Source organism: Nomascus leucogenys, chromosome 3, assembly GCF_006542625.1.
Source record: "Nomascus leucogenys isolate Asia chromosome 3, Asia_NLE_v1, whole genome shotgun sequence".
In the NCBI taxonomy this organism is placed as follows: Eukaryota; Metazoa; Chordata; class Mammalia; order Primates; family Hylobatidae; genus Nomascus; species Nomascus leucogenys.
In genome coordinates this window covers 66621103-66643718 of record NC_044383.1, presented here as the reverse complement: position 1 = coordinate 66643718, position 22616 = coordinate 66621103, and the positions used below count along the sequence as shown (strand labels likewise).

Here is a 22616-nt window from a genome sequence, read left to right as displayed (position 1 = left end):
TTCAGAAGTCATGACAGACACTGGACTGGGTTAGACTCAATAACTAACCGGATTATATCCAGTTAGAATTCTTAATTGGCTGACTGGTTAGACAAACTGGCAGTAAATGGCAATACTGCAGAAGGTGTGAACTCTGGCTTTCAGAAATTCACCAGGATTTTGTGTTCTATCGCTTTTGTTTCTTTTTCTAATGCATTAGGTAGGGAAAAATCTTCGGCTTAGTTGATCACAATGTGAGAGCCAAAACCAATATTCAATATAAAAATGGAATCCTTAATTTCTGAAGAGCTGAGTGCTCCACTTTTGTCTACCCCATACCTCTACATGTATAATTATTAGGTCCCACAAGCTGCAAATACTTACAAAAATGGCAAAATCTTATAAAGATAACTTAAAATTATAGGGGAATGTTCCAAATAAACAACACCAACACCACACTTTAAGAAGTGCATTTAAAAATGAAGGCTCCCAAATTAGGCATATCCAGGGACACCTATTGATGTGCAGAACCTTCTAAAAAATGTTAATATTTCTATTGCCTCTTTTAAAAGCCTTTCAAAAGGCAAACAAAAAGCTTAAGCAACTAATTGATAAGAAAAATTGAATCTGCTAATCTTTTGGCTTAGTTACTATCCTGCCCCAGAGATAAAAAGAGAATTATATAAAGTGTTCATGAAAGGTAGGCCCTCAAGTAAAGTAGGCTTTTTTTTTTTTTTCAGAGCTATCCATGCTGAGTCCACACATAGAGAATTATTTCCTGGCCTTATTAATTAATGGGCTCCAACCTGAACTCAGTAATTTTAGCTAAAAAATAGTGGCTAACTTAAAAAGACTGCCTATTGAACTAAACTGGTCTCCAAATTCACCTTTCTGGCATTTAGCTGGCTATTTTGAAACATATTTGTAAAGGAAATTTACATGTATAAAGGAAACCTCCATTTTTAAGGGTGTCTGCCTCTGTGCAGTAGGAAGAGAGGAAAGACTAAGTTACTAGAGACTCTTATCATTCACTTACATTTATGTAACAAGTCTCACATCTAAAGTACCTTTTCCTATCCATCCTGTCTTAAGTGGGCATTTATCCACATCCTCCCTTCTTGATTTGGGCAAAAGATGGTACAATATTTAGGTCTAAATTCTCAGCTGTATGCATTTGAGAGATAACATTTCTACCTTGTTTTACCTAAAAGTCGTCCCTTTAGAAGTGAAATTTTAGGGTTTTCTAGCTAACAATTGCTTAGAACAATGAAACAGGTAATTGGAATATCGATAGTCTGAATTGGGGGAAAGAAAAACTATTTGGAAACTAGCAAATGAAAAATTTTTCTGAAAATTTTAACTTCTGCTCTTGTCTGTGTCTGTCTATATGTCTATAGGTGTTACGTGTATCAGATATTTCTTTCTGATCTTATATAATATTTGGCAAATGAAGCAAGTTTTTACATTGTTGGCAAAATAAAATAGGAATGTCTTCAGAATTGTCAATACTAAATATAATTCAGACTTTTTTTTCTGGGTCTACTGGTCAGAAAGGTTTATGCTGTTTTTGCTATATGTTTTAGGGTCATAAAATTGCTGCTTCTGTCAAATTGTGATATGTGCTTGATTGTCTGTAAGCTGACACTGAAAAGCCTGGCTACTGGGCTCCCCTGAAGCCTTTCACACATCTTACTGTGAGCTTATGTCTTTGATTTTGAGCCTTTGAATTCTGAGGCCTGGAGAGGTGGTCATGGTGAGGCCTGGAGACATGTATGTCCACTGTACCTGGGCCACCAGCAGCAGGGCACAGCCAAGCCCAATATGGCCCTGCCCTTCCTCCTCCAGCTTTGCCTGCTGGCCATGCTGAGAGGGGTTGGATCCTCCAGACATCCTTTTCATAGCTCTGTCCTCAGTCCTTGACTCTACACCTGGTGTGTAAATTAGGGACCCAGATGGGCCCTGGCCTTCCTAGCCATCCTAGGTGCCACTGAGGACATTAGGGAGAATACCTATGTTATTTTTTCAAAATTATTTTCAGAAACTTAAAACCTTAAAGCCGTGTTAAATTCAGAAATAGGGAAAGGAGCAATGGCTCATTCCTATAATCCAAGCACTTTGGGAGACTGAGGTGGGAGCATCATTTGAGCCCAGGAATTTGAGACCAGCCCAGGCAACATGGTGAGATGCAACTCTACAAAATATATAAAAATTAGCTAGGCATGGTGGTGTGTGCCTGTAGTCCTAGTTACTCGGGAGGCTGAGGTGGGAGAATGACTTGAGCATGGGAGTCAAAAATTGCAGTGAGCCAAGATCATGCCACTGCACTCCAATCTGAGTGACAAAGCAAGATCTACCTCAAAAAATAAAAATAAGAAATAAGAATAAATTCGGAAATAAATACTCATTAAATATGAGTCATTTCTAAGAAGTTAAAATATTGAAGTATTAATTATTAACATAAATTTATGCTTTAGCATCTTATTTTTATATGATATTGAAAATGTAAATATATTTAGATCTATTAAAAATAATTGAGGAAACATCTTTCTACACAATTATGAAATGGTTTTTATCTGCAGATACGGATATAAAATACTTCGAAATCATTTACTTCCTAGGTTTTACACTGGAAGTTAGAATTACTAAGAGTTAAAATTTAAGTTAATATGTGTAATTATAACTACTAAAGTAAATAATTTGGCTGGCCACAGTGTCTCATGCCTGTAATCCTAGCACTTTGGGAGGCCGAGCTGGGAGGATCACTTGAGGTCAGGAGTTGGAGACCAGCCTGGCCAACACAGTGAAACCCCGTCTCTACCAAAAATGCAAAAATTAGCCAGGCATGGTGACGCACACCTGTAATCACAGCTAGTAGGGAGACTGAGGCAGGAGAATGGCTTGAACCTGGGAGGTGGAGGTTGCAGTGAGCCAAGATTGTGCCACTGCACTTTAGCCTGGGTGACAGAATAAGACTCTGTCTTAAAAAAAATAAATAAATACAATAAAATAAATAATTCTATATGCAAAGTGTACAAGAAAAGCAAGATTGTTTTTGATGAGAAAATTAAAATGTGTGTTTGTTGAGAAAAAATAATTTTGTCTAGAGGTTATTTAAAGGTTCTTTCAAAATGAAAAAATGATATAAATAAAATTAAATGGACATTCAAGGTTGGGGGAAAATAGAAAAAAATGTAAGAGGCTATAAAAAGGATTATGGAAATCTTGTGTGTTCAAAAGCTGATTGAAGGTGAATGTATTTGTTTATAAGGTTTTCTTAAAATTAGCAGTAGTATTGATTGTATACAAACACAAAAGTAAAATTCATATTTCTCTGCAGAGTTCACAGGAGAAAAAAGTAAAATTCTGTTTTCTCCTTTGAAAGGAAAAATAATAAAGGAATCATCTTACCCAACTTAAAAATTTGTTTTTTCAAATTTAACATGTTTTAAAAGATACTGTTAAAAAATTAAATGATAAGCTATGGAATGAGAAAATATATATTCAAATCTCATGTCTGACTTAAAGACTTGTATCCAGAATATATAACAAAGTCTCAGAACTAAGTAACTAAATAGGAAGAAAACAAATGGCTCATTAGTAAATGGCCAAAAAACTTGAATAGATAATTCACCAGAAAGGGTTATGGCTGTCAAAAAAGCATGTTTAAAAGATGTTCAATTTGTTAGTCGTTAGAAACATGCAAATTAAAAACATGTCATACCACTGCACATCTATTAGAAAAGCCACGAAAAATACTGTGAGTATCAATTACACACAAGGATGTGGAGTAAGTCGAACTCTTGTATGTTATATATGGAGAGAACTGCTAAACATTCTTAAACGATAGCAGATCCCCCATCTATTGTCTAAATAGCTTTAAAACAAAACAAAATTTTAAAAAATTGTTAACGTAGAGAATCTTAAAATATTACCAGATCCTTTCAAATATTTACATGTCATTTCACTTAATTTCTCTATGTTATCTCTAACAAAATTGATGTGGTCTTCTGAATTTGTTTGCCTGTATGTGTTTGTTTTGCTTGTTATCTTGTCTTTGAGAAATGGAAATATAGAAACATCAATAATACATTAAAAGAGAGTAAAGAAAAATTTTAAAAAAGAATTTATTGTAGTATTAATAAGAGTGAAAGATTTTCATCCACCTTTTGAGTAAAATGCAAAGAAAAATAGAGGAGAGACAGATTTCGTTTTATACTGTCTTTATTACGTCTTTTGATTATTTGGAAAACTGAGTCTCCTCTTCATCAACGAATAAGGATTTTTGCTTTTGAAAACCTTTTAATTATCAGTTAGGCTAAGTTAATTACTATTATTTTGCCGTAATCTGCGATTCTATTTTGATAGTGTTTAAAACCTTTGGCATATTTGATAGGCTTCCTAAAATCAAATTTCAAATTCTAAAATTAAGTCTTTTTTCCTTCAAACTAACTTTAGGATGTTCCAAAAGGTCCCTGAAGCATCCAGGAAAGAGACAATAAATAGGCTTATTTGATATGTTAAATAAAATGGAAAGCATCATAAAATAAATGGTACTTAACATTCTCTGAGTTATATTTTACGAATATATTATGAATATGTGTTTCAAAATTATATGTGACTCCTAATATTCTGATATGTCTTAGTATATGTTATCAGTAATAATTATGTTTATTTATGTTAAATTATTATAGGATACAGAAACAGCCAAATTTCCTTGTCAATTGCATCTTTAACCATAACCATTTTAAGCCTTATTCGCAGTTTATTAATTCTGATGAACTTTCTGAAAGCTCATCACAATCGAGTAAAATCCTAAAATGTTGTGTCCTCAAGGAGGTTCATGGAAAGGTTTGAAAGAATGCTCACAAACACTCTTGAATACAGGTTTCTGATAACTCTAGAATGATACACATTTGGACGGGATAGGAATACTAAAAACTCTAATGAAGAAGCTGACCAGTTTATAAACTTGCCAACTTAAGTAGCACAAGAACTAATTGAATACCAAGGAAATACTTTGGCAGATTTCCATGCTAGATCAGCCAGTACTGATGTTGTTAAAATATGCAATTTGAATGAGATTTATGGTTCAAGTCAAATTGCCTACAATAACCCATTTAATAAGCAGTGCTATGCACCTAAATTGAAGAAACAGAATTTGTATTTAAGATAATATAAATTCAGTGTCGAGTGTGGACTCATGGAGAGTCTGGAGAGCTGTCTGGTCCTTCTCGAGTAATTAAAACTTCCATCATTGAAAGCTGTACACTCGGCCAGGCATGGTGGCTTTTGCCTGTAATCTCAGCACTTTGGGATGCCGAGGTATGGATCACTCGAAGTCAGGAGTTCGAGTCCAGCCTGGCCAATACAGTGAGACTCCCATCTCTACTAAAAATGCAAAAATTATTCAGGCATGGTGGTGCACACCTGTAATCCCAGCTACTCGGGAGGCTGAGGCAGGAGAATCACTTGAACCCAGGAGGCAGAGGTTGAAGTGAGCTGAGATTGCGTCCAAATTATATTTTTAAAAATATACTGGTGTCATGACTATTCTAAGTTGCCAAAGTGGTTTATTTTGTTTTGTCAAATCCATAATCCTAGGAAGACAAAAAAAACTTCAGGTACATTTTTGCTACTTGATGGGCCATTTGAACATTTACAGATGGCTTCTATTCAATTGTCATTTGTAACGCATATTTTCTAGTTATATACAAGCTTTCTCATGCAAGAATGCTAATGCAATAACAATAGCTAAAATAGCTTAACGGTTATCAAGAAATGTGTTTCTCTCATGGAACATTCCTAGAGAAATCTCCAAGAATAAAGGTACTTGTTTCACTGGACAAGTTGTAAAACATAAGGTGTTACAGCTATAATAGCATTAGGCAAATCTAACTGAATGGACTGAATTGTCTTGGTCAAAGGTACTGCAGACTGATGACAATCAGTTCCTCTTCCAATCAAAACACGAGTTGACCATTTATGAAATAGTCACTGTAAAGCCTCTAATAATAGAACCCTATGTATCTTCTGCACCTAAATTCTTATATGACTAAATGCTACAATGCAGGCTTTAATGCATTGTGCCAAAGTGTATTTTCATTAGGTAAAAAGAGCTTTTTATGATCCACTGACCAGGTACAGTCAAACCCTTCATGGTCTAAAACTTAGAGACTGGGCCTTCTGGAAACATCATCAGAGAAAGATTTCCCTTGCCACCCACACTGCAGTAAAATGCTGGGACCTTGAACCTTGAGTCTGTAATATTACAACTTAGAAGGCCCATGCAACCTCTTGAAACCAAACACTTGTTAGAGACCTGAAGGTAAAGCTAACCAGAGAAGTTTCCCCCTTGAAGCAGATGGCATCCTAGACATAGAAAGCTTTCCCAAGATCATGGAACAAGACTTCTCTCCCATCATAAGATTCTTAACCTTTCTTAACTTTTGCCTTGTTCATGCCTCTTTGAACAACACAGTAGGAAAAGGGGTCTGTGTGTAGAGTATATTTTTATTTGTGTTAGATTTCACAGACAATCTTAAACGTGAGCAACCTTATCTCTTGATGGATGCAAGATGAAGGGCCAGTGTAGGCTAGGAATTTTAATGACACCTTTGTTACTCCATAATGAGTTAGAAACAGAATATCAGTCCACTTCTCTTAACGTACATCCTAGGTTAAATAAAACATTGCCAGGAGGCCTTCACCTTTCTAGATGGGCATCATTTGTTAGTTCCCTTTTTCTATGGCTTGGAATAAATGAGGTAATGATTAGAAATGTATCCCTTACAGTAGTCTGTAGGGCAGATTTTACTGCAAAACCTGTGGCTGTGCAGCAGACTTCTTTAAATTCTCTTGCTAAAGTTGTGCTAGATAATAAAACTGCTCTAGATCACCTACAGGCTGAACAGGGAGAAATCTGTGCAGTGGCTTACACTTCTTATTGTACATGAATAAATACAATGGATTTTGTAAAGATTCAGTTACAAGAGATTAATGAACAGGCTGCTTAATTAAAACGTGGACTTTTCATCTGGCTTATTCTTTGATCTATTTAATTTTAGTTGATTAATAGGAACCCTGGCTAAGGAGCATACTCCAAATTCCTGGCATGCCCCTGCCAGTCACTATAGTAGTCATTATCATTATCATTCTGACAGTCACAATAGTATTCTCCCTGCTATGCTATGTTCTCTTCAAAGTTTTACATGTTTGCAGACAGCCATGTGTAGAATGTCAGATGGTCTCTTTGACTGGAATGACAAAATCTCAAAGAAATGCCTGATCGTGAAGACACTATAACCTATCAATAATGTGCTAAGACAGAAAACCCAAAATAATGGTAATAGGAAGTAGCACCAAAGCCCTAAGTTTTGCTCACTCTCATCTGGGTGAGAACCTGACCAAAAGAAGAGAGTTGTTAAACAAAATTATGGAAGACCATTGTTCTGGACTGAACTCTTGCATTAGGCCCCAACAGAACAGACCAAATCAAAACAAAATCATTCATGCTAATACAACATAATCACAGTGAAACTTTAAGGAAGAAGATAGATTCCAAAACAGAACAGTTTTTTTTTTCTTCTGAAAACAGGAGATACCAGCATAATAAAGAAATCCCCTCTGCTCTAACCCTTACAAAAAATTAACCTAAACAATCAGGTTATTTTTCTCTGATTCTGTTTCCATATTCCCACCTTACAAAATCCACTGTACTGCTATTTCCCAGTGGAGTTCGAGACCAAATAAGTCCATGTACAATGGTGGGAGAGTGACGTCAATTCCTCAGGTTTCAGTCAACCTCTCAATCTTAAGAGGTTGACCCAAAGGGAGGAATTGTTTACATAAAGCTACCTCCTTACATATCTTAAGTTTGGCCTAGAACTTTATAAACAGACTATAACCTACTCCTGCACCAATTAGAATTTCAGATGCCTGCCAATCACAGGCAGCCAACTGTTCAAACCATGTTCAAATAAGGGAAACTCCCAGCTGTAACTAATTCAGCTGTTTCTGTGACTCATTTCTGTCTTCTGTACCTCACTTTTCTTGTTCTGTCCATAAATGTTATCCAACAATGTGGCAGCTCCAGAGTCGCTCTGAACCTATTTTGGTTCTCAGGGAGGCCCAAGTCTCAAATCATTCTTTGCTCAATTAAACTCTGTTCAATTTAATTTGCCTAAAGCCTTTTAAATAATATCCAGCCAGGTGGGTGGCTCACTCCTGTAATCCCAGAACTTTGGGAGGCTGAGGTGGGTGGATCACTTGAGGCCAGGAGTTCAAGACCAGCCTGGGCAACATGGCAAAACTCCATCTCTACAAAAAATACAAAAAATTAGCCAGATTTGGTGGCACGTGTCTGTAGTCCCAGCTACTTGGGAGGCTGAGGCATAAGAATCACTTAAACCCAGGAGGTGGAGGTTACAGTGAGCCAAGATTGCACCACTGCACTCCAGCCTGGGCAACAGAGTGAGACTCTGTCTCAACAACAGAAAAATAAAGTCTTTAAAACAATACCTTTAAAAATAACATTTTAAAAGCATTGCCATATCCAGACAATATTTTATATTTCATCTAATACCCACAACATACCGGGAATATTTATTATTACCTACATTTTTTCCAAAGCAGAAATAGGCCCACAGGGTTAGGTAATTTGTTCAAGGTCATATCTGAGGAAGAATAGGAATTCAAATCTAAGTATTTTATTTGAGGTGCTTCCTACATCACCATAGCTTGATAATTGACTTAAATGGAATTCTGTTTTTATTATATAATGTGATCTGTGTAACTCATAAAACTTGTTCAACTTCTTCAATTATATATTCTTTTTCAATTGTATTTTTATAACTCTTTTCTGTATAAAAGCAAAACCCATCTTAAGTCACATCACCACCAGTTTAAACTTCATTAGTCCCAAGAGTGAGGATGTAACCTACTATGGATAAGGCAAAATCAAAGACATAAAAATAAACAAAACCTAAAACATGATTCACAAAGAATATTACAATCTAGTAGAGGCAATAAAGTGTTGTTGTGGCAGTTAAGGGCCTCCATGTTGTAAAGAAAGAGATATGCTTAGGTTAGCCTAGTTCAAGGAGAGCAAACTCAAATACCAGACAGATGGCAAAAAAACACAACGGGCAGGAGGGCGAACACAGTAGTTGATACCCCTTCCCAGGAAGGAGCCAACACAGGAGTCCAGAAAATTGTTGCCATATTAAAACATGTCCCTCATGTTGCCAGTTTTACAAATTTTCAAAAAATGCCAGAAATCTGGATTTTTATTTGAAATTTCATGATTCTTAAATACTGTCAATTGATTTAAAATATAAGGTAAGAAGTAAAGAAATAAACTTTCTCAACTACCACACAAATAGGTCTCAAGACTACCGGAATGCTGTTCAGAATATGCAGCAGCTCTAGAGATACGAGGCACAACTGTATCAGCAGTGACCACCTGTCTTTTCCCCAACAGTGGTATCTAGTGTGGTACTAAAGGGTGATGGTGAAAATACTTAGTCATGAGTACATCTAATAAAAGTAACCAACACTTATATTGTGCCTATTATGTGCTAGATCTCTTCTAAATGCTTTACATGTCTTTATTTATTTAGTCTGAAAAATATCCCATGTGATAAATACATTACCATCCTATTTCAGAGATGAGAAAAATTGAGTCAAAGAAAAAAAAAAAAAAAAAAAAAAAAAAAAAAAAAAAAAAAAAAAAAAAAAAAAAAAAAAAAAAAAAAAAAAAAAAAAAAAAAAAAAAAAAAAAAAAAATTGAGTCAAAGAAAGACTAATCAACTAACCTAAGCTCACAAGTCTCATAAGTGACAAAGCTCAGATTTGAACCCAGCCAGTTGGCTCCAGAGCACCAAGTACTTGGCACACTCTTAGTGAACACTGTCACCAGGATATCCTCCCAACCATTGCTGGGGTGCTAGGAAGCTGTAGCAAGGTCCAGGAGGGCCTGTAGGGCCAGGTACTAGTTCTTTAACTCCTTAATTGACGGGCTGTGGACAGGTCCAAGAGCCCCAGGGAAGTACTAAGACAGGTGGAAAAGTTTGGGTAGAATGGACCATTAAGAGGCTCTTGTTAGCCGCTGTTTACCAATCAGTTTAGAAATATTTGACCATTTATCAAGTACTCAGTGATGCAGCTCTCCCTGGTTGCACCATTATGTTGGAAAAGCAATGCCTGATGCATAGTAAGTACTAAACAGAGGTCAGCCACAATTATTACCCGGGCACCATGCATTACTGAGGATTTCTGGTGGAAAGATAACTCATTCTAGATTACCTCACAGGCCCTGGCCAGCCTAGAGGTGACTTTCATTGGGTCAGGCACTATTCCCTTATCTAAGAAGCTCCAGATTCTAAGCACAATAAAATAGGGGAACCTCTCAGAATCATGAAGGCATATCAAGCAGTCCGAGAATTCTCAGAGTGGGGCGGTGTGACCCAAATACCCTAGCTTGGACTCTACAGTAATGCTATTACTACACAGGCAGAGTATTTCAGTCTTCAGATAGGCCAATCTTAAACAGAAGAGGGCGCATTTCAGCTGAAGATAGGGAGCGAGGTAAACCAGGCTGGAAGAATCATGAGCGTAAGTACAGATATGCAGTTTCATTTTGATTGCATGGCATAAATATACACATTTAATTCATGCTTAATTTGGACAATCCCAAATTTCTACTACAACAGGTTGATTTTCATTCTTTTGATATTTTCACCAGAGCAGCTTTTCACAATTCCAAAATGTTTCCACTATCTTTTCGTCAGATGGCTTTTTGTCTCATACATGGGAATGGCCATAAAAAATGTTTCCTTCTTACATTCAAGTTCATTACAAGACATTTTCATAATTCATGTTTTTCTCACCATGGTGATTCTTTTGAAATGGTGTTTATATGGTTTAATATAAGTTTATCATTTTGCATTTCAAGTCAGTGACTTGATCAAATTAACTAAAAAACACTTAGCCTAAAGGAATACTGCCAAGCATTAAATGTAGACCCTAATTTGACCTAATAAATTTCTTTCCAATATAATAATGTGTTATTTAGGTTCTAAATATCACGGATTTTATTGATTTACTTTTAATTTTCTCTTACAGTTAACTTTTTAATGTCAATACAAAAAAAAAAAAAACAACTTTTTTTGACCCCTGTATAATAGTCTGAGGTGTAGCCATCAATGCATTTACCAAACATCTGATTTTGTTAATGACAGAGGTGCATGAAAACGCAAACAAGCAGAACGAAATTTCATCAAGTTTTAACCTCTGTTAGAAATAGTGGAAAAAGGGATCGATAATTATCAAACTAAAAAGAATATGTCAAAGAGGAAAGAATGTGCCTTCAGTTACCTTTAAGTGTGTTCTTCAAAGAAAAAAGAAAGAAAATGTGCTTAAAATATTTACAGAAGTGTTATTTCAAAGACTACATCATAAACTTGTATTAATTACTTTAAAAATATCTGTACCTATTAACCTTGTATTCCTACTCCTAGCAACTTGGTTTAAGAAAATAATCCAAGATATGTCATGTATGTTCAGTGCCGCCTTCATTATAATAGTAAAAATGTGAAAGTAGCATACGAGAAAGTAGAAAGAGTTAAATACACGGGGCAATTCTTTTCAAGTGATTTACCATTTAAAAATAAGCGCTTCTGGCCGGGCGTGGTGGCTCACGTCTGTAATCCCAGCACTTTGGAGGCTGAGGCAGGTAGCTCACCTGAGGTCAGGAGTTTGAGACCAGCCTGGCCAACATGGCGAAACCCCGCCTCTAGTAAAAATACAAAAATTAGCCGGGTGTGGTGGCGGGTGCCTGTAATCCCAGCTGCTCCAGAGGCTGAAGCAGGAGAATCACTTGAATTCGGGAGGCAGGGTCGCAGTGAGCAGAGATCGCGCCATTGCACTCCAGCCTGGGCAACAGAGCAAGACTCTGTCTCAAAAAGAAAAAAATAAAGTGCTTCCATTTTCCATCTTTTGTCACCTGGATTGACAAAATTTTTTTTAATATCTTCTTTTTTGAAGTGTCTTTTTAAAACTGCCCATTTTTATAGGATTGTCTGATGGGTTTTTTTTTGGCGTTTTCCTTTAATTTTTTAAACTGACAGATAAAATTGTATGTATGGTATACCACATAATGTTTTAAAGTATGTATACATTATGGAATAGTTACATCTAGCTAATTAAATATGCATTATCTCAAATAGTTATCATTTGGTGATGAGAACACTTAACATCTGCTTTCTTAGAATTTTCAAGAATATGTATTATTAGCTGTAGCCACAATGCTGTGTATTAGATGTCTTGAACTTATTCTTCCTATTTAACTGTAATTTTGTATTCTTTGACCAACAATCTCTAACCATTCTCTGTGCATCCAATGTTACCCTTCTTCTATTCATCCGTCATACTACTGCCATGTTATTTTTCTATAGCACAATTTTGGTTTTGTTATTTCTTTGCTGAAAATACCTCCACAATTCTCCCTTCACCTTCAGGGAAAACTCAAATTGGTATTCTCTAACGCTCTGCATAATCCAGCCTCTCAACAATCTCTCCAGCCTTCGCAGCTGGGAATGTTCACATACAAACCCTATCTCCATCTGTACAAAACTAGTTTTATCATTTCTTGGGGCCCCACTGTTTCCTTCTTTCCTAGGCTCCTGTTGATTATCTGGCCTGTCCTGATAAGACAGTTACCTACTTTTCTGGCCACAACCAAAAATTAACCTGCAGGGTGGTTTGATGTAGCCATCCATTACAAAATGATTAATGTTCTTATTTGGGGACAGAAGGGCTACAAAAGGTGATCCAGATCTCCTTTCCTTTTAAAATGTTTATTAATTTTAATTGACAAGTAAAAATTATATATATTTATGGTATACAATATAACCTTTTGATATATGTATACATTGTGGAATAGCTAAATCAAGCTATTAGGATACATATTATCTTCCATTTTTTGTGGTGAAAACTCTTAAAATCTATTCTCTCAGCAATTTTTATATATACAATATGAAGGTATGTCAAAAAGTTCATGGAAATGGAATTAAAAGATAAAAATATAAAATATAAACGATTTCTCAACATAAGCTCTATCAAGGTTAATACACTTTTGTAAGCAATCATAGCAGCCATTTAGTGCATCCCTTTAAAAATGAGGGTCCTGGAATGTAAACATATTAATGCAGTCTTTTTTACATTATTAACTAAAGAAAAATGAACCCCCTTTACAGATTTTTGTAAGATTAGGAAACAAAAGGAAGACAGAAGGAGCCAAATCAGTGCTGTAAACTGGATGCTTATGATCTCCCATCAAAATGCTCACAAAATTACCCTTGTTCGATGAAAGGCATGAGCAGGAGCATCATCGTGGCGAAGTAGAACTCTCTGGCGAAGGTTTTCTGGGCATTTTTCTGCTAAAGCATTGGCTAACTTTCTCAAAACACTTTCCTAATAAGTAGGTCTCATTCTTTGGCCCTCTAGAAAGTCAACAAGCAAAATGCCTTGAGCATCTCAAAAAACAATTGCCATGACTGTTGCTCTCGACTGGTCCACTTTTGCTTTGACTGGACCACTTCTACCTCTTGCCAGCCATTGCTGTAATTGTGCAGTATCTTCAGGATCATACTGTAAAAGCCATGTTTATCTCCTGTTACACTTCTTTGAAGAAATCCTTCAGAATCTTGATCATACTGGTTTAAAATTTCCACTGAAAGCTCTGCTCTTATCTCCAATTGATCTGGGTACAATGGTTTTGGCACACATCAAGTAGAAACTTTGCCGTACTTTAAGTTTTCAGTCAGAATTGTGTAAACTTAACTAATTGAGATGTCTATGGTGTTGGCTATTGTTTCAGCTGTTAATCGCCAGCCGTCTTCAATCAAAGCATGAACAACTAGGGCAAATCGATGTGGATGATCTGCCACTTCAGCCTCCATCTTCAACATTGTTTAATCTCTTCTCAAAAAGAGTCACCCATTTCAAACTGCTGATTCATTTGGAGCATTGTCCCCACAAACTTTTTATAAAGCATCAAGGATTTCACCATTCTTCCACCCCAGCTTCACCATAAATTTGATGTTCATTCTTGCTTTGATTTTAGCAGAATTCATGCTGCGCTGATAGATGCTCTATTCAAACTGATGTCCTATGCTTAGTGCCTCAAACTATATCCTGTTCAGACATGTCATAACAAGTTAGCATGAATTTACTTTGGTTCAAAACGATTTTAAAATCCACACACAGTTTTTATAATATGCATTTTCCACGAACTTTTTGAGACCCCTTGTATATTATTATTAACTGCAGTCACCATGTGGTACAGTAGATCTCTTGAAACTACTGCTCTTTCTAAATAAAGTTTTTTATTCTTTGACCAACATCCCCCTAATCCCTCCACCACCTACCCTCTGTTAACCACATTCTACTCTCTGCTTCTCTGAGTTCAACCTTTTTACACATCACATATAAGTGAGATCATGAAGTATTTGTCTTTCTGTGTCTGGCTTATTTCACTTAATATAATGTCCTCTAGGTTCATTCATGTTTTAACAAATGACAGAAAATTTTATTTGGCACTTAAGGGATCATAATGCCTGGGCTAAGCTCATTATTGCCTGTTTAAGGCTTCCTTCCTTTTAAAGGCTGAATACTATCCCATTGTGTATATATATCACTTTTTCTTTATCCATTCATCTATTGCCAGATGCTTAGGTCAATTCTATATCTTAGCTATTGTGAATAATGCTGTAATAAACATGGGAGTGTAGGTATCTCTTCAACATACTGATTCTGCACCCTTTGGATATATATCCAGTAGTGGATTGCTGAATCATATATGGTAGCTCTATCTTTAATTGATGATTGATGTTCTTAAGTCTCCAATCCTTATTAAACTTCCTGTCCTCTTCAAATAACTCATAGTTATGTTGTCTTCATTATAATTGGTAAATTATATAGTATCCCTTTGGAGATCTCACCTAATGCTTCATTAAAAAACTTTCAGTATCATTAAAGTAGAGCTTTCGTCCATGTATAAGTTTTTTTTCTCCAAACTAAAAGGCATTAATTACTTTAGTCCCAAGCATTATGATCCCTTAAGTGCCAAGTATACATTTAAGTATCCCTTGTAGAATTGAGAAACACTACAGCTAGGTCAGGATAGTATAAAACAAGGAACTATTTATATCTCTAATACCCACTTGGGTAATCTAGAGTAGAGATTACATTGATCTGAAGTAGGAGAATAGCTCTGGAGTAGGGGGTGAAATGAGCATAGTGCAGACATACTTGGGAAGTGGATTTCGCAGATTAGTAACTAGCTGGATATAGGAAGTGTCAGAGACAGAGGACTGAAAAATGACAACCACATTTCTGACTAGGAAACCCAAAAAGCAAAGACTTGAGAAGGGAAATTATAAGTTCTGTTTTGGGCATATGGAATCTAAGGTGATTGTGTCATCTAGAGGTGACCAGCAAGCATTGACCATAAGGGTCAAAATGTAAAAGACAAAATGGAAGGAAAAAATAGCCCTGACAGTGGTTGGAATTTTTAAGGGAAAGAACAGGGACTGAGAAAATAAGAGCTGTAAAAGAGAACTGAGACGTTCATTTAAATGGTGCACAGTAAAAATAAATAAATAAATAGAACTGAAAACCCACCATAGTTGACGAGTAAACATAAAAAGGAAGTACCAATGGACCATGCTGCTGAAATGATAAATAAGGTTGGAATTAATACTTGCTCGTTGTGTTTTGCAACCCAATTCACTGGAGGCCTTGGTAAGGACAGTCACGGTGGAAGCATGTGAGCAGCAGCTAGATCCAGTGAGTTGAAGAAGAATGTGAGTTGTTTAGCTCAGGATCTACACCCAGTAAGCACACAAGAAATATTATCAAATGAAAATATGAAATACAACTCAAAAGTATGAAGTAAAGAAGACAGAAAAGATGTCTACCAGGGGAGTATATAGAGGCTCAAGAAAAGTTTATGTTGCTTTTAGGTAGAGAAAACTTGCATATATTTAAATGCTAAGACAGCCAGGCACAGTGGCTTACACCTGTAATCTCAGCACTTTGGGAGGCCAAGGTGGGCAAATCAGTTGAGGCCAGGAGTTTGAGACCAGCCTGGCCAACATAACGAGACCCCCGTCTCTACTAAAAATATAAAAATTAGCCGGACATGGTGGTGCACACCTGTAATCCCAGCTACTCGGGAGACTGAAGCATAAGAATCACTTGAATCTGGGAGGTGGAGGTTGCAGTAAACCAAGATTGCACCACTGCACTCCAGCCTGGGCAACAGAGTGAGACCCTGTCTCAAAAATACATACATACATACATACATACATACATACATACATATATACATGTATAAATACTTGCTTAATGAAAGGAAACAAAAAAGGAGATGTAGGAGAGAGTAGAAAAAAAATAAAGGGAGGTCCCTGGAAGGACAGAAAAGATGGAATCTGGGATTGAAATAAAGGAATTAACTTTAATACATTTTCCTCTATCAGAGGAAGGAAAAGGGGTACATCATTAGAAGAAAGAGCAGAGTTAAGAACGGCATGTTTGTGTCCCCCACAATCCATATAGTAAACCCTATCACCTAATGCGATGATGTTAGGAGGTAGAGCTTTTGAGAGGTGATTAGGTCATGAGGCTACAGCCTCCATGGTACAATTAGTGCCCTTATGGGGAAAAAAAATAGAAGAGTGCTTACTTCCTCTTTCTCTGCTCTCCACCATATAGAATACAAGAATATGTACATCTACCAGCCAGAAAGTGAGCCCTCACTAGATACTAGATCTTCCAGAGGCTTTAACTTGGACTTACAGCCTCCAGAACTGTGAGAAATAAGTGTTTGTAATTTAAGCTAGCCAACGTATGGCAATTTGTTATAGCTGCCCAAACTGACTGAGACAAGGAAGGAAGAGAAAAAATGAGGAGGAGGAAGAGGACTGTCAGGAGGAGAAAGAGAGAAAGCAAAGAATTGTTAACGTTTCATGAGTGCCTTTCAGATGAGATAACTGAGCCTCAGAAAGATTTTCTCCCAATAAATGGCAGAATTTCAATCTAAAACTGATTTTAAACCTTAATCTATCTTATCCATTCTGAATAAGAAAAGGTGGAGAGTTGTGGTGCTTCCAATTCTCTTTAGGGTAAGAAGTGTTCAGACAGAGTAGGAATATGGAAGACTGAAGGCTTAAGGAGAATGGAAATTGTTTGACATAGTTATAGTGGAAACTGAGAAAGAGCCGACTCATTAAAGAAAAATATCAAGGGCCCAGAAAGAATTGGAGGTTTTAAAGTTTAAAGTGACACCAATCTGCACAGGTAATTATTTTCTCTAGCAAAGCTCAACTGAAAATGTGAAGACACCATGGTTTGAGGTTTCATGAGGTCACAAACTCAGGACAATGACAAAAATAAGTTGAGGATTTGGGCAAGGAAGATGCTAAAATAATGGGATATGGAATCCAAGACAGATGGGATAGGAAGTCAAGTCAGGAAAGGATGACAAAAAGAACATGTCAAAGACTGAAGATTCTTAGAAGGTGGCATTTAGATGTATCCTTGTGCCTAATATATGGCCTAGCATAAAGTAGTAATTGAGTAAATAATTTCTAATTAATTACAACCAAGACCTACCATGTTGAAGTATAAGGCCAGAAAGGACTTATACTGAGACTTCTCCTTTATAAAAGATTCTAAATGAGACTTATTTGGATGTCAACAAAACCTGATGGTAACCCAGTAGGATGATTCAGTCAAAACAGCTTTCCTAGATAAAATATGGCATGGACTTCTTCAAAGTTTTCTCTAGAAGGCTTAGACCTGTGCTTCTTTACTTAGATGGGCTTGTGCTGGTGAAGGGCTGCTCTACAATGTCTCTGTAGCTTTACTCTAGAAATTTTACCTTTTCGTTAGGGTTTTTTTCACAGTAGTTATCCTCAATATCAGGCCTTTTCCCCACGGTTATGATTACCCCACTTAAGATACTGAGAAAACATTATTTCTCATGCTTTTCTGAAGCACAGCTAAAATGTTCTCTCTCTCTCTCTCTTCTCTCTCTCTGTGTGTGTGTGTGTGTGTGTATGCACGCTCTCACTCTCTATATATCTATATAAATACACATATATATATCTGTTTCAGTGAGGCAACTGAGGATCTGATAAATGCAGCAACTTGCCTGGCTTCATACCTAGAACCTAGCAGAATTCAAATATGTGTGGTTTACAACTCTTACTTCATTTCTTCATGCTACTTACAAACTTTATATGTGACAAAATACTGAAAACTAAGGAAATCCAAGTCTTAAAAAAAAAAAACTCCACATTTCAAGTGAGAGTTCAATAGTATCTCTATCTTTTGAAGTCAAACAAAGCACAGAAGGAAAATCCAGATAAATTTCTTGGAATTTGCAAGGAATCAGAATTTTACTTAATATAATAGGCCCAAAATGGAATGGGTTATTTGTCAAAGTGTTGAGTTTCTCATCTTCAAGCACATTTGTGGGGAGATCAGCCAAATGTCAGGGTCAACCTGGTTAATTTCCACTTCTACGATCAAATTTTCACTTTCTAACTGTTTAATCCTCACCACTTTTACAAGAGAATAACCTAGACCTAAGTTGGCAGATTAGGTGGAACATTCCCATGTGACCAAGAATGATAGAGCAACGATCATTATTGAGAGCTCTGTGTGAAAGAAGTATCAGAATGTAAATGATATAGCTGCTCCCATATGAAAAGCTATGAGTCTCGTTTTTATTCCTAACAAATTGGCAAATAGTCAACAGTGGCATCAACCCATAAACAAATCTCACCTCTGTGGGCAAGTTATGCAAAATCTACAATAGAAGTTCTGCACAAGAAAAATATTCCTAACGAAACATTTTCAGAGAAGGAAAAACATAATTTTACAAAGGTCTAACACCATGTGATTTTGATAATATGAAGCTAAATAATAAAGAAAACTAAAATAATAAAGGAAGCAAAAAGTTTTGTTTTATTTAATATGTTCATAAGTAAATCAAAAAAGAATTCTCCGTATTTTTTAGAGAAATTAAGATCGTATGGCTAAAAATATATTTATCCATGTAGACAGGACAAAAATAATTTGTGAAGGCTTTGTGGGTGAGCAGAAAAGCAACAAAAATGTTTCAAAGGTAAAAAGACATGTCGAAAAAATTTAAATATTCATGTATATATAATATATATTTATGATAATGGGCTCTGTAATATAGTATGAAAAAAGATCCAAGAATATTATGGAACTGTTAGTGAAGATATCAGCTAATGGGCTGCTGCAGCATATAAAAATACTGCAAATATGAATATAAAAATACTTTAAATATGAGAGGGGAAGGTGTTCTATCCTTTAAAAAAATTATAATATGCCTGTAACTGATTGTTAAAAATAGTTCTAGTCATTGTGCCTTAGGAAAGCCTTAATAGGCTAGAAGTGGACGGATATATGTTTATGTAAAAAGATATATTATATATAATTGTTATCATTACTATCATAAGCAAATAAATTCTATCATGTAAAGGAAAACATGTAAAACTCTTTAAGCCTGTAAAAATGAAAACAGGAGAGCTAGTAGAGGTCAACATAATAAAGTATATGTAATGAATGACTCCTTTTTAATGAGTTCTCACTATATTGTAAGCACAGTTCTAAGCACTTTACATGTATTAACTCATTTAATCTCCACAAAATCCCTTCCTGTAGGCACTATTAATGTCCCAGTGAGGTACAGAGAAGTCCAATACTTTGCCCCATGTCACATAGCTAGTAAGTAGCAGAGCCAAGATTAGAATGCAGGCATTCTGGTTTCAGAAGTGCGAGCTTAACCCACTGCCCTTGAAACTCAAATCGAATTTTGGTCTTGTCTCTCCATGGAGATTTCTTAAACGGAGAGCTAGCTGATACACTGCAAGTAGGTAGGTTTGAGGTAAATAATTACAAAACGAACTATAAACCTTGAAATCTTCAGAAGACAAATCTTCTGAATTCTAAGAGACAAAACAAATGGAGAATACAAAACAAGAATCAGGCAGTCTCTAGAGTCACACAGACAATAGCATAAAGCAGGGAAAGCTGGGGTAGGTAAATCTCTAGCCTCTTGAAGCAAGCCTCTAGAAGGTCAGGTAGAGCCTCCCATGGGGCTGCACTTCATGCCTCCAACAGATACAGGCTGCAGAGCAGGATGAGTATCTGACTTCACCCCAGATGGCATTCATTCCTTCTGCGATATGGAAACGTCAGAACTGTGTCTACCTGTGTCAGTGTTCTCTGTATTGACTTATAAATATCTGCAGGGTGGAGAATAGATCTTCCTCACTTGACATATTACTCAGCTCAGCACCACACACGAGGTTCTTGATAAACAGATTTTAATTGTTATAATATGCTACTCTTTCACTCAGTTTCACAACTTCATACACCCATAGGATCTACTTTAAGAAGAATGTGTTTTCAATCTATTTTTTGTTTGCCACTGCTAAGAATGTGGCTGAATGCATGACTTTACAGCATTGTTTTAAATACAGAATCTCAGTAAAATATTCTTTAGGGAAGTACCAAATCTAAGATTAATAACTGTTCATTTTACTGAATATTCTGACAAAGAATTTGTTCAGGTTGGGGAAGTAAGTATTCTGAGGGATTTTCTCCATATACACAATCTGCCCTTCAGAATCCACTGAGCTTTTGTTCAGCTGCTGTGTTTTGTAGTTAACTTCATGCTGCTCTTGCCCACATTACCAGAGCATCTAGCATGGAACCCAATCTTGTCCTTTTCCAAATATTGGTTAGCTGGAAAAGGAATGTCACATGTCATCTTTCTCCGTCCTTCCATATTCTTTCACTTCCTGAGAATGTGACCCTATACAGGGGAGTATAAAAGAGCTTACTCATTGGAGTTGGGTCAAGTGGACAGCCAAGATTCACCTTTATAACATTAGTAAATACGATGCTCTATTCCAACTTTGAAGGAACTTTTCCTCAAAAGACAGAGAATGTCTCCTGCTGTGATAATTGTGCAGTTTAAAAATCATATTGTTCATTTTTCTGCTCTCCTAAGAGTAAACAATCAACATTTGGTCTAGACTGCTCTTGAGGAGGGCATGGCTTTTAAGGACTTTCTTGGGAGCTGTATCACCTGGAATCCTGGGCTAAAATTGTGGGAGCTGGAGAAGAAAGCAGAGTTCTGCCATGGGGTCAGAAGTAGTAAGTAAAACTAGTCCAAGAAGTTACATAGTTAGAAATCAAAATCCCAAAAAGCTAATGATGTATGTGCTAATTACCTTTACTTTCTTTCTATAAGCTTTCATTTGCAGCTATGAATTTACTTTTAGCTAAATTCATTATAATCACATAAACATGTCCACCATTTGAGGCCTACAACAGTGACATGACAGTACAGGATAAGCCACAGCTCCTCCTCAGGGAATCCCTTCTTCACATAGCCTTGCCCAGTTTCCTTATGGAAAGTGCATTTGTTCTTGACTCTATTTCAGAACAACTGCTTGTATTCACTATACAGATCAGTGAACCCATTCTTAGATGTTAGCTATCTTCTCCACGACATGCATAAGTGGGGACCAGGTTTGTTCTCTATATGCCACTATTTCATACATAATGCACTGGTCTTCCACTGCACTCTTCACATAGTAGGTATGCTTCTTGTATTACATTTTCTTAACCTACTAAACATAACTCACATCCTCCCAAATTTTACCACAGCTTGCCTCCAAGTCTGCACTTCAGTCTTTCAAAATGGTCGGTCAGAAATACAAGAGTGAAGGTTGGGTACACACACATTAAGAAGTGAGGAGAAATGTCATATGTTGACAACTGATTATTTTAATATATGCTAGACCCTATAAGTGGCTATCATTATTCATGTTGTGCATTTCAAATATAATTTGCAAACAGGTTTCCACCTTTAGTCATTTAATCTCAAAGCATATTTATTAGAATAAGGTCAAAGCTTTAAGAAAAACAAAGATTATTCTCTCAATAACAACCAAAATAGAAATAAAATGTTTATAGCATACTTATGCTTCTGAAACTCAGTGCCTATTGAACTTAAATGATTATTCAAACCAAATGAGCTTCCTAGATGAATATTTTGAATTGTTTAGTTTTTATTATCTTTATAAACTCACTGTGTAGTACAGAAGGGCAATTCTTCATAAACTTTTCCAAAGTGGACATATAACAAGTATAATTATGCTGCCCTTATTCTTACTGGCACTCGAATAATTGACATTTTTTAAAAAAGATTTACTGTCAATATTTTGGTTAAAACATTTTAATGATTAGCTTCATACCTCCTGCAGAAGGTCCTCTTCATTATTCATCTCAACACTTTTTAAGTTCAGCTTTAGAAACCACAATATCCTCAACAAATGCATTCAACATGTATTTATATGTGTACCTACAACAAAGACTGCAGATGATGAATTCCATGGAGGCTTTTCCAGAGGGGTCTGGCAGGTAATAAAAGATAAACATCAGACTCTGATGTGTCATGCCCAAGGCACAGTATGCTGGAAATGCACTAGAAGAATCGAATGACAAATGCTTGTTTATGCCTGACTCCC

General features: G+C 36.2%; 1 protein-coding gene across 2 annotated transcripts in view; it reads right to left on the bottom strand.

Moving 5' to 3' along the window:
- The window catches only part of LGSN (lengsin, lens protein with glutamine synthetase domain), a 45473-nt gene extending 23066 nt beyond the window's left edge, over window positions 1–22407 (bottom strand). Inside the window, exon 1 of one of the 2 annotated variants that reach the window (XM_003275990.3) lies at window positions 22344–22407. In XM_003275990.3, coding sequence (XP_003276038.1) covers window positions 22344–22373 — 30 coding nt within the window. In that variant the 5' untranslated portion in view covers window positions 22374–22407. The remainder of the gene's footprint in view (window positions 1–22343) is intronic. The other variant, XM_012502831.2, reaches the window with a different exon arrangement.
- Between the last annotated feature and the right edge of the window lie 209 nt (window positions 22408–22616).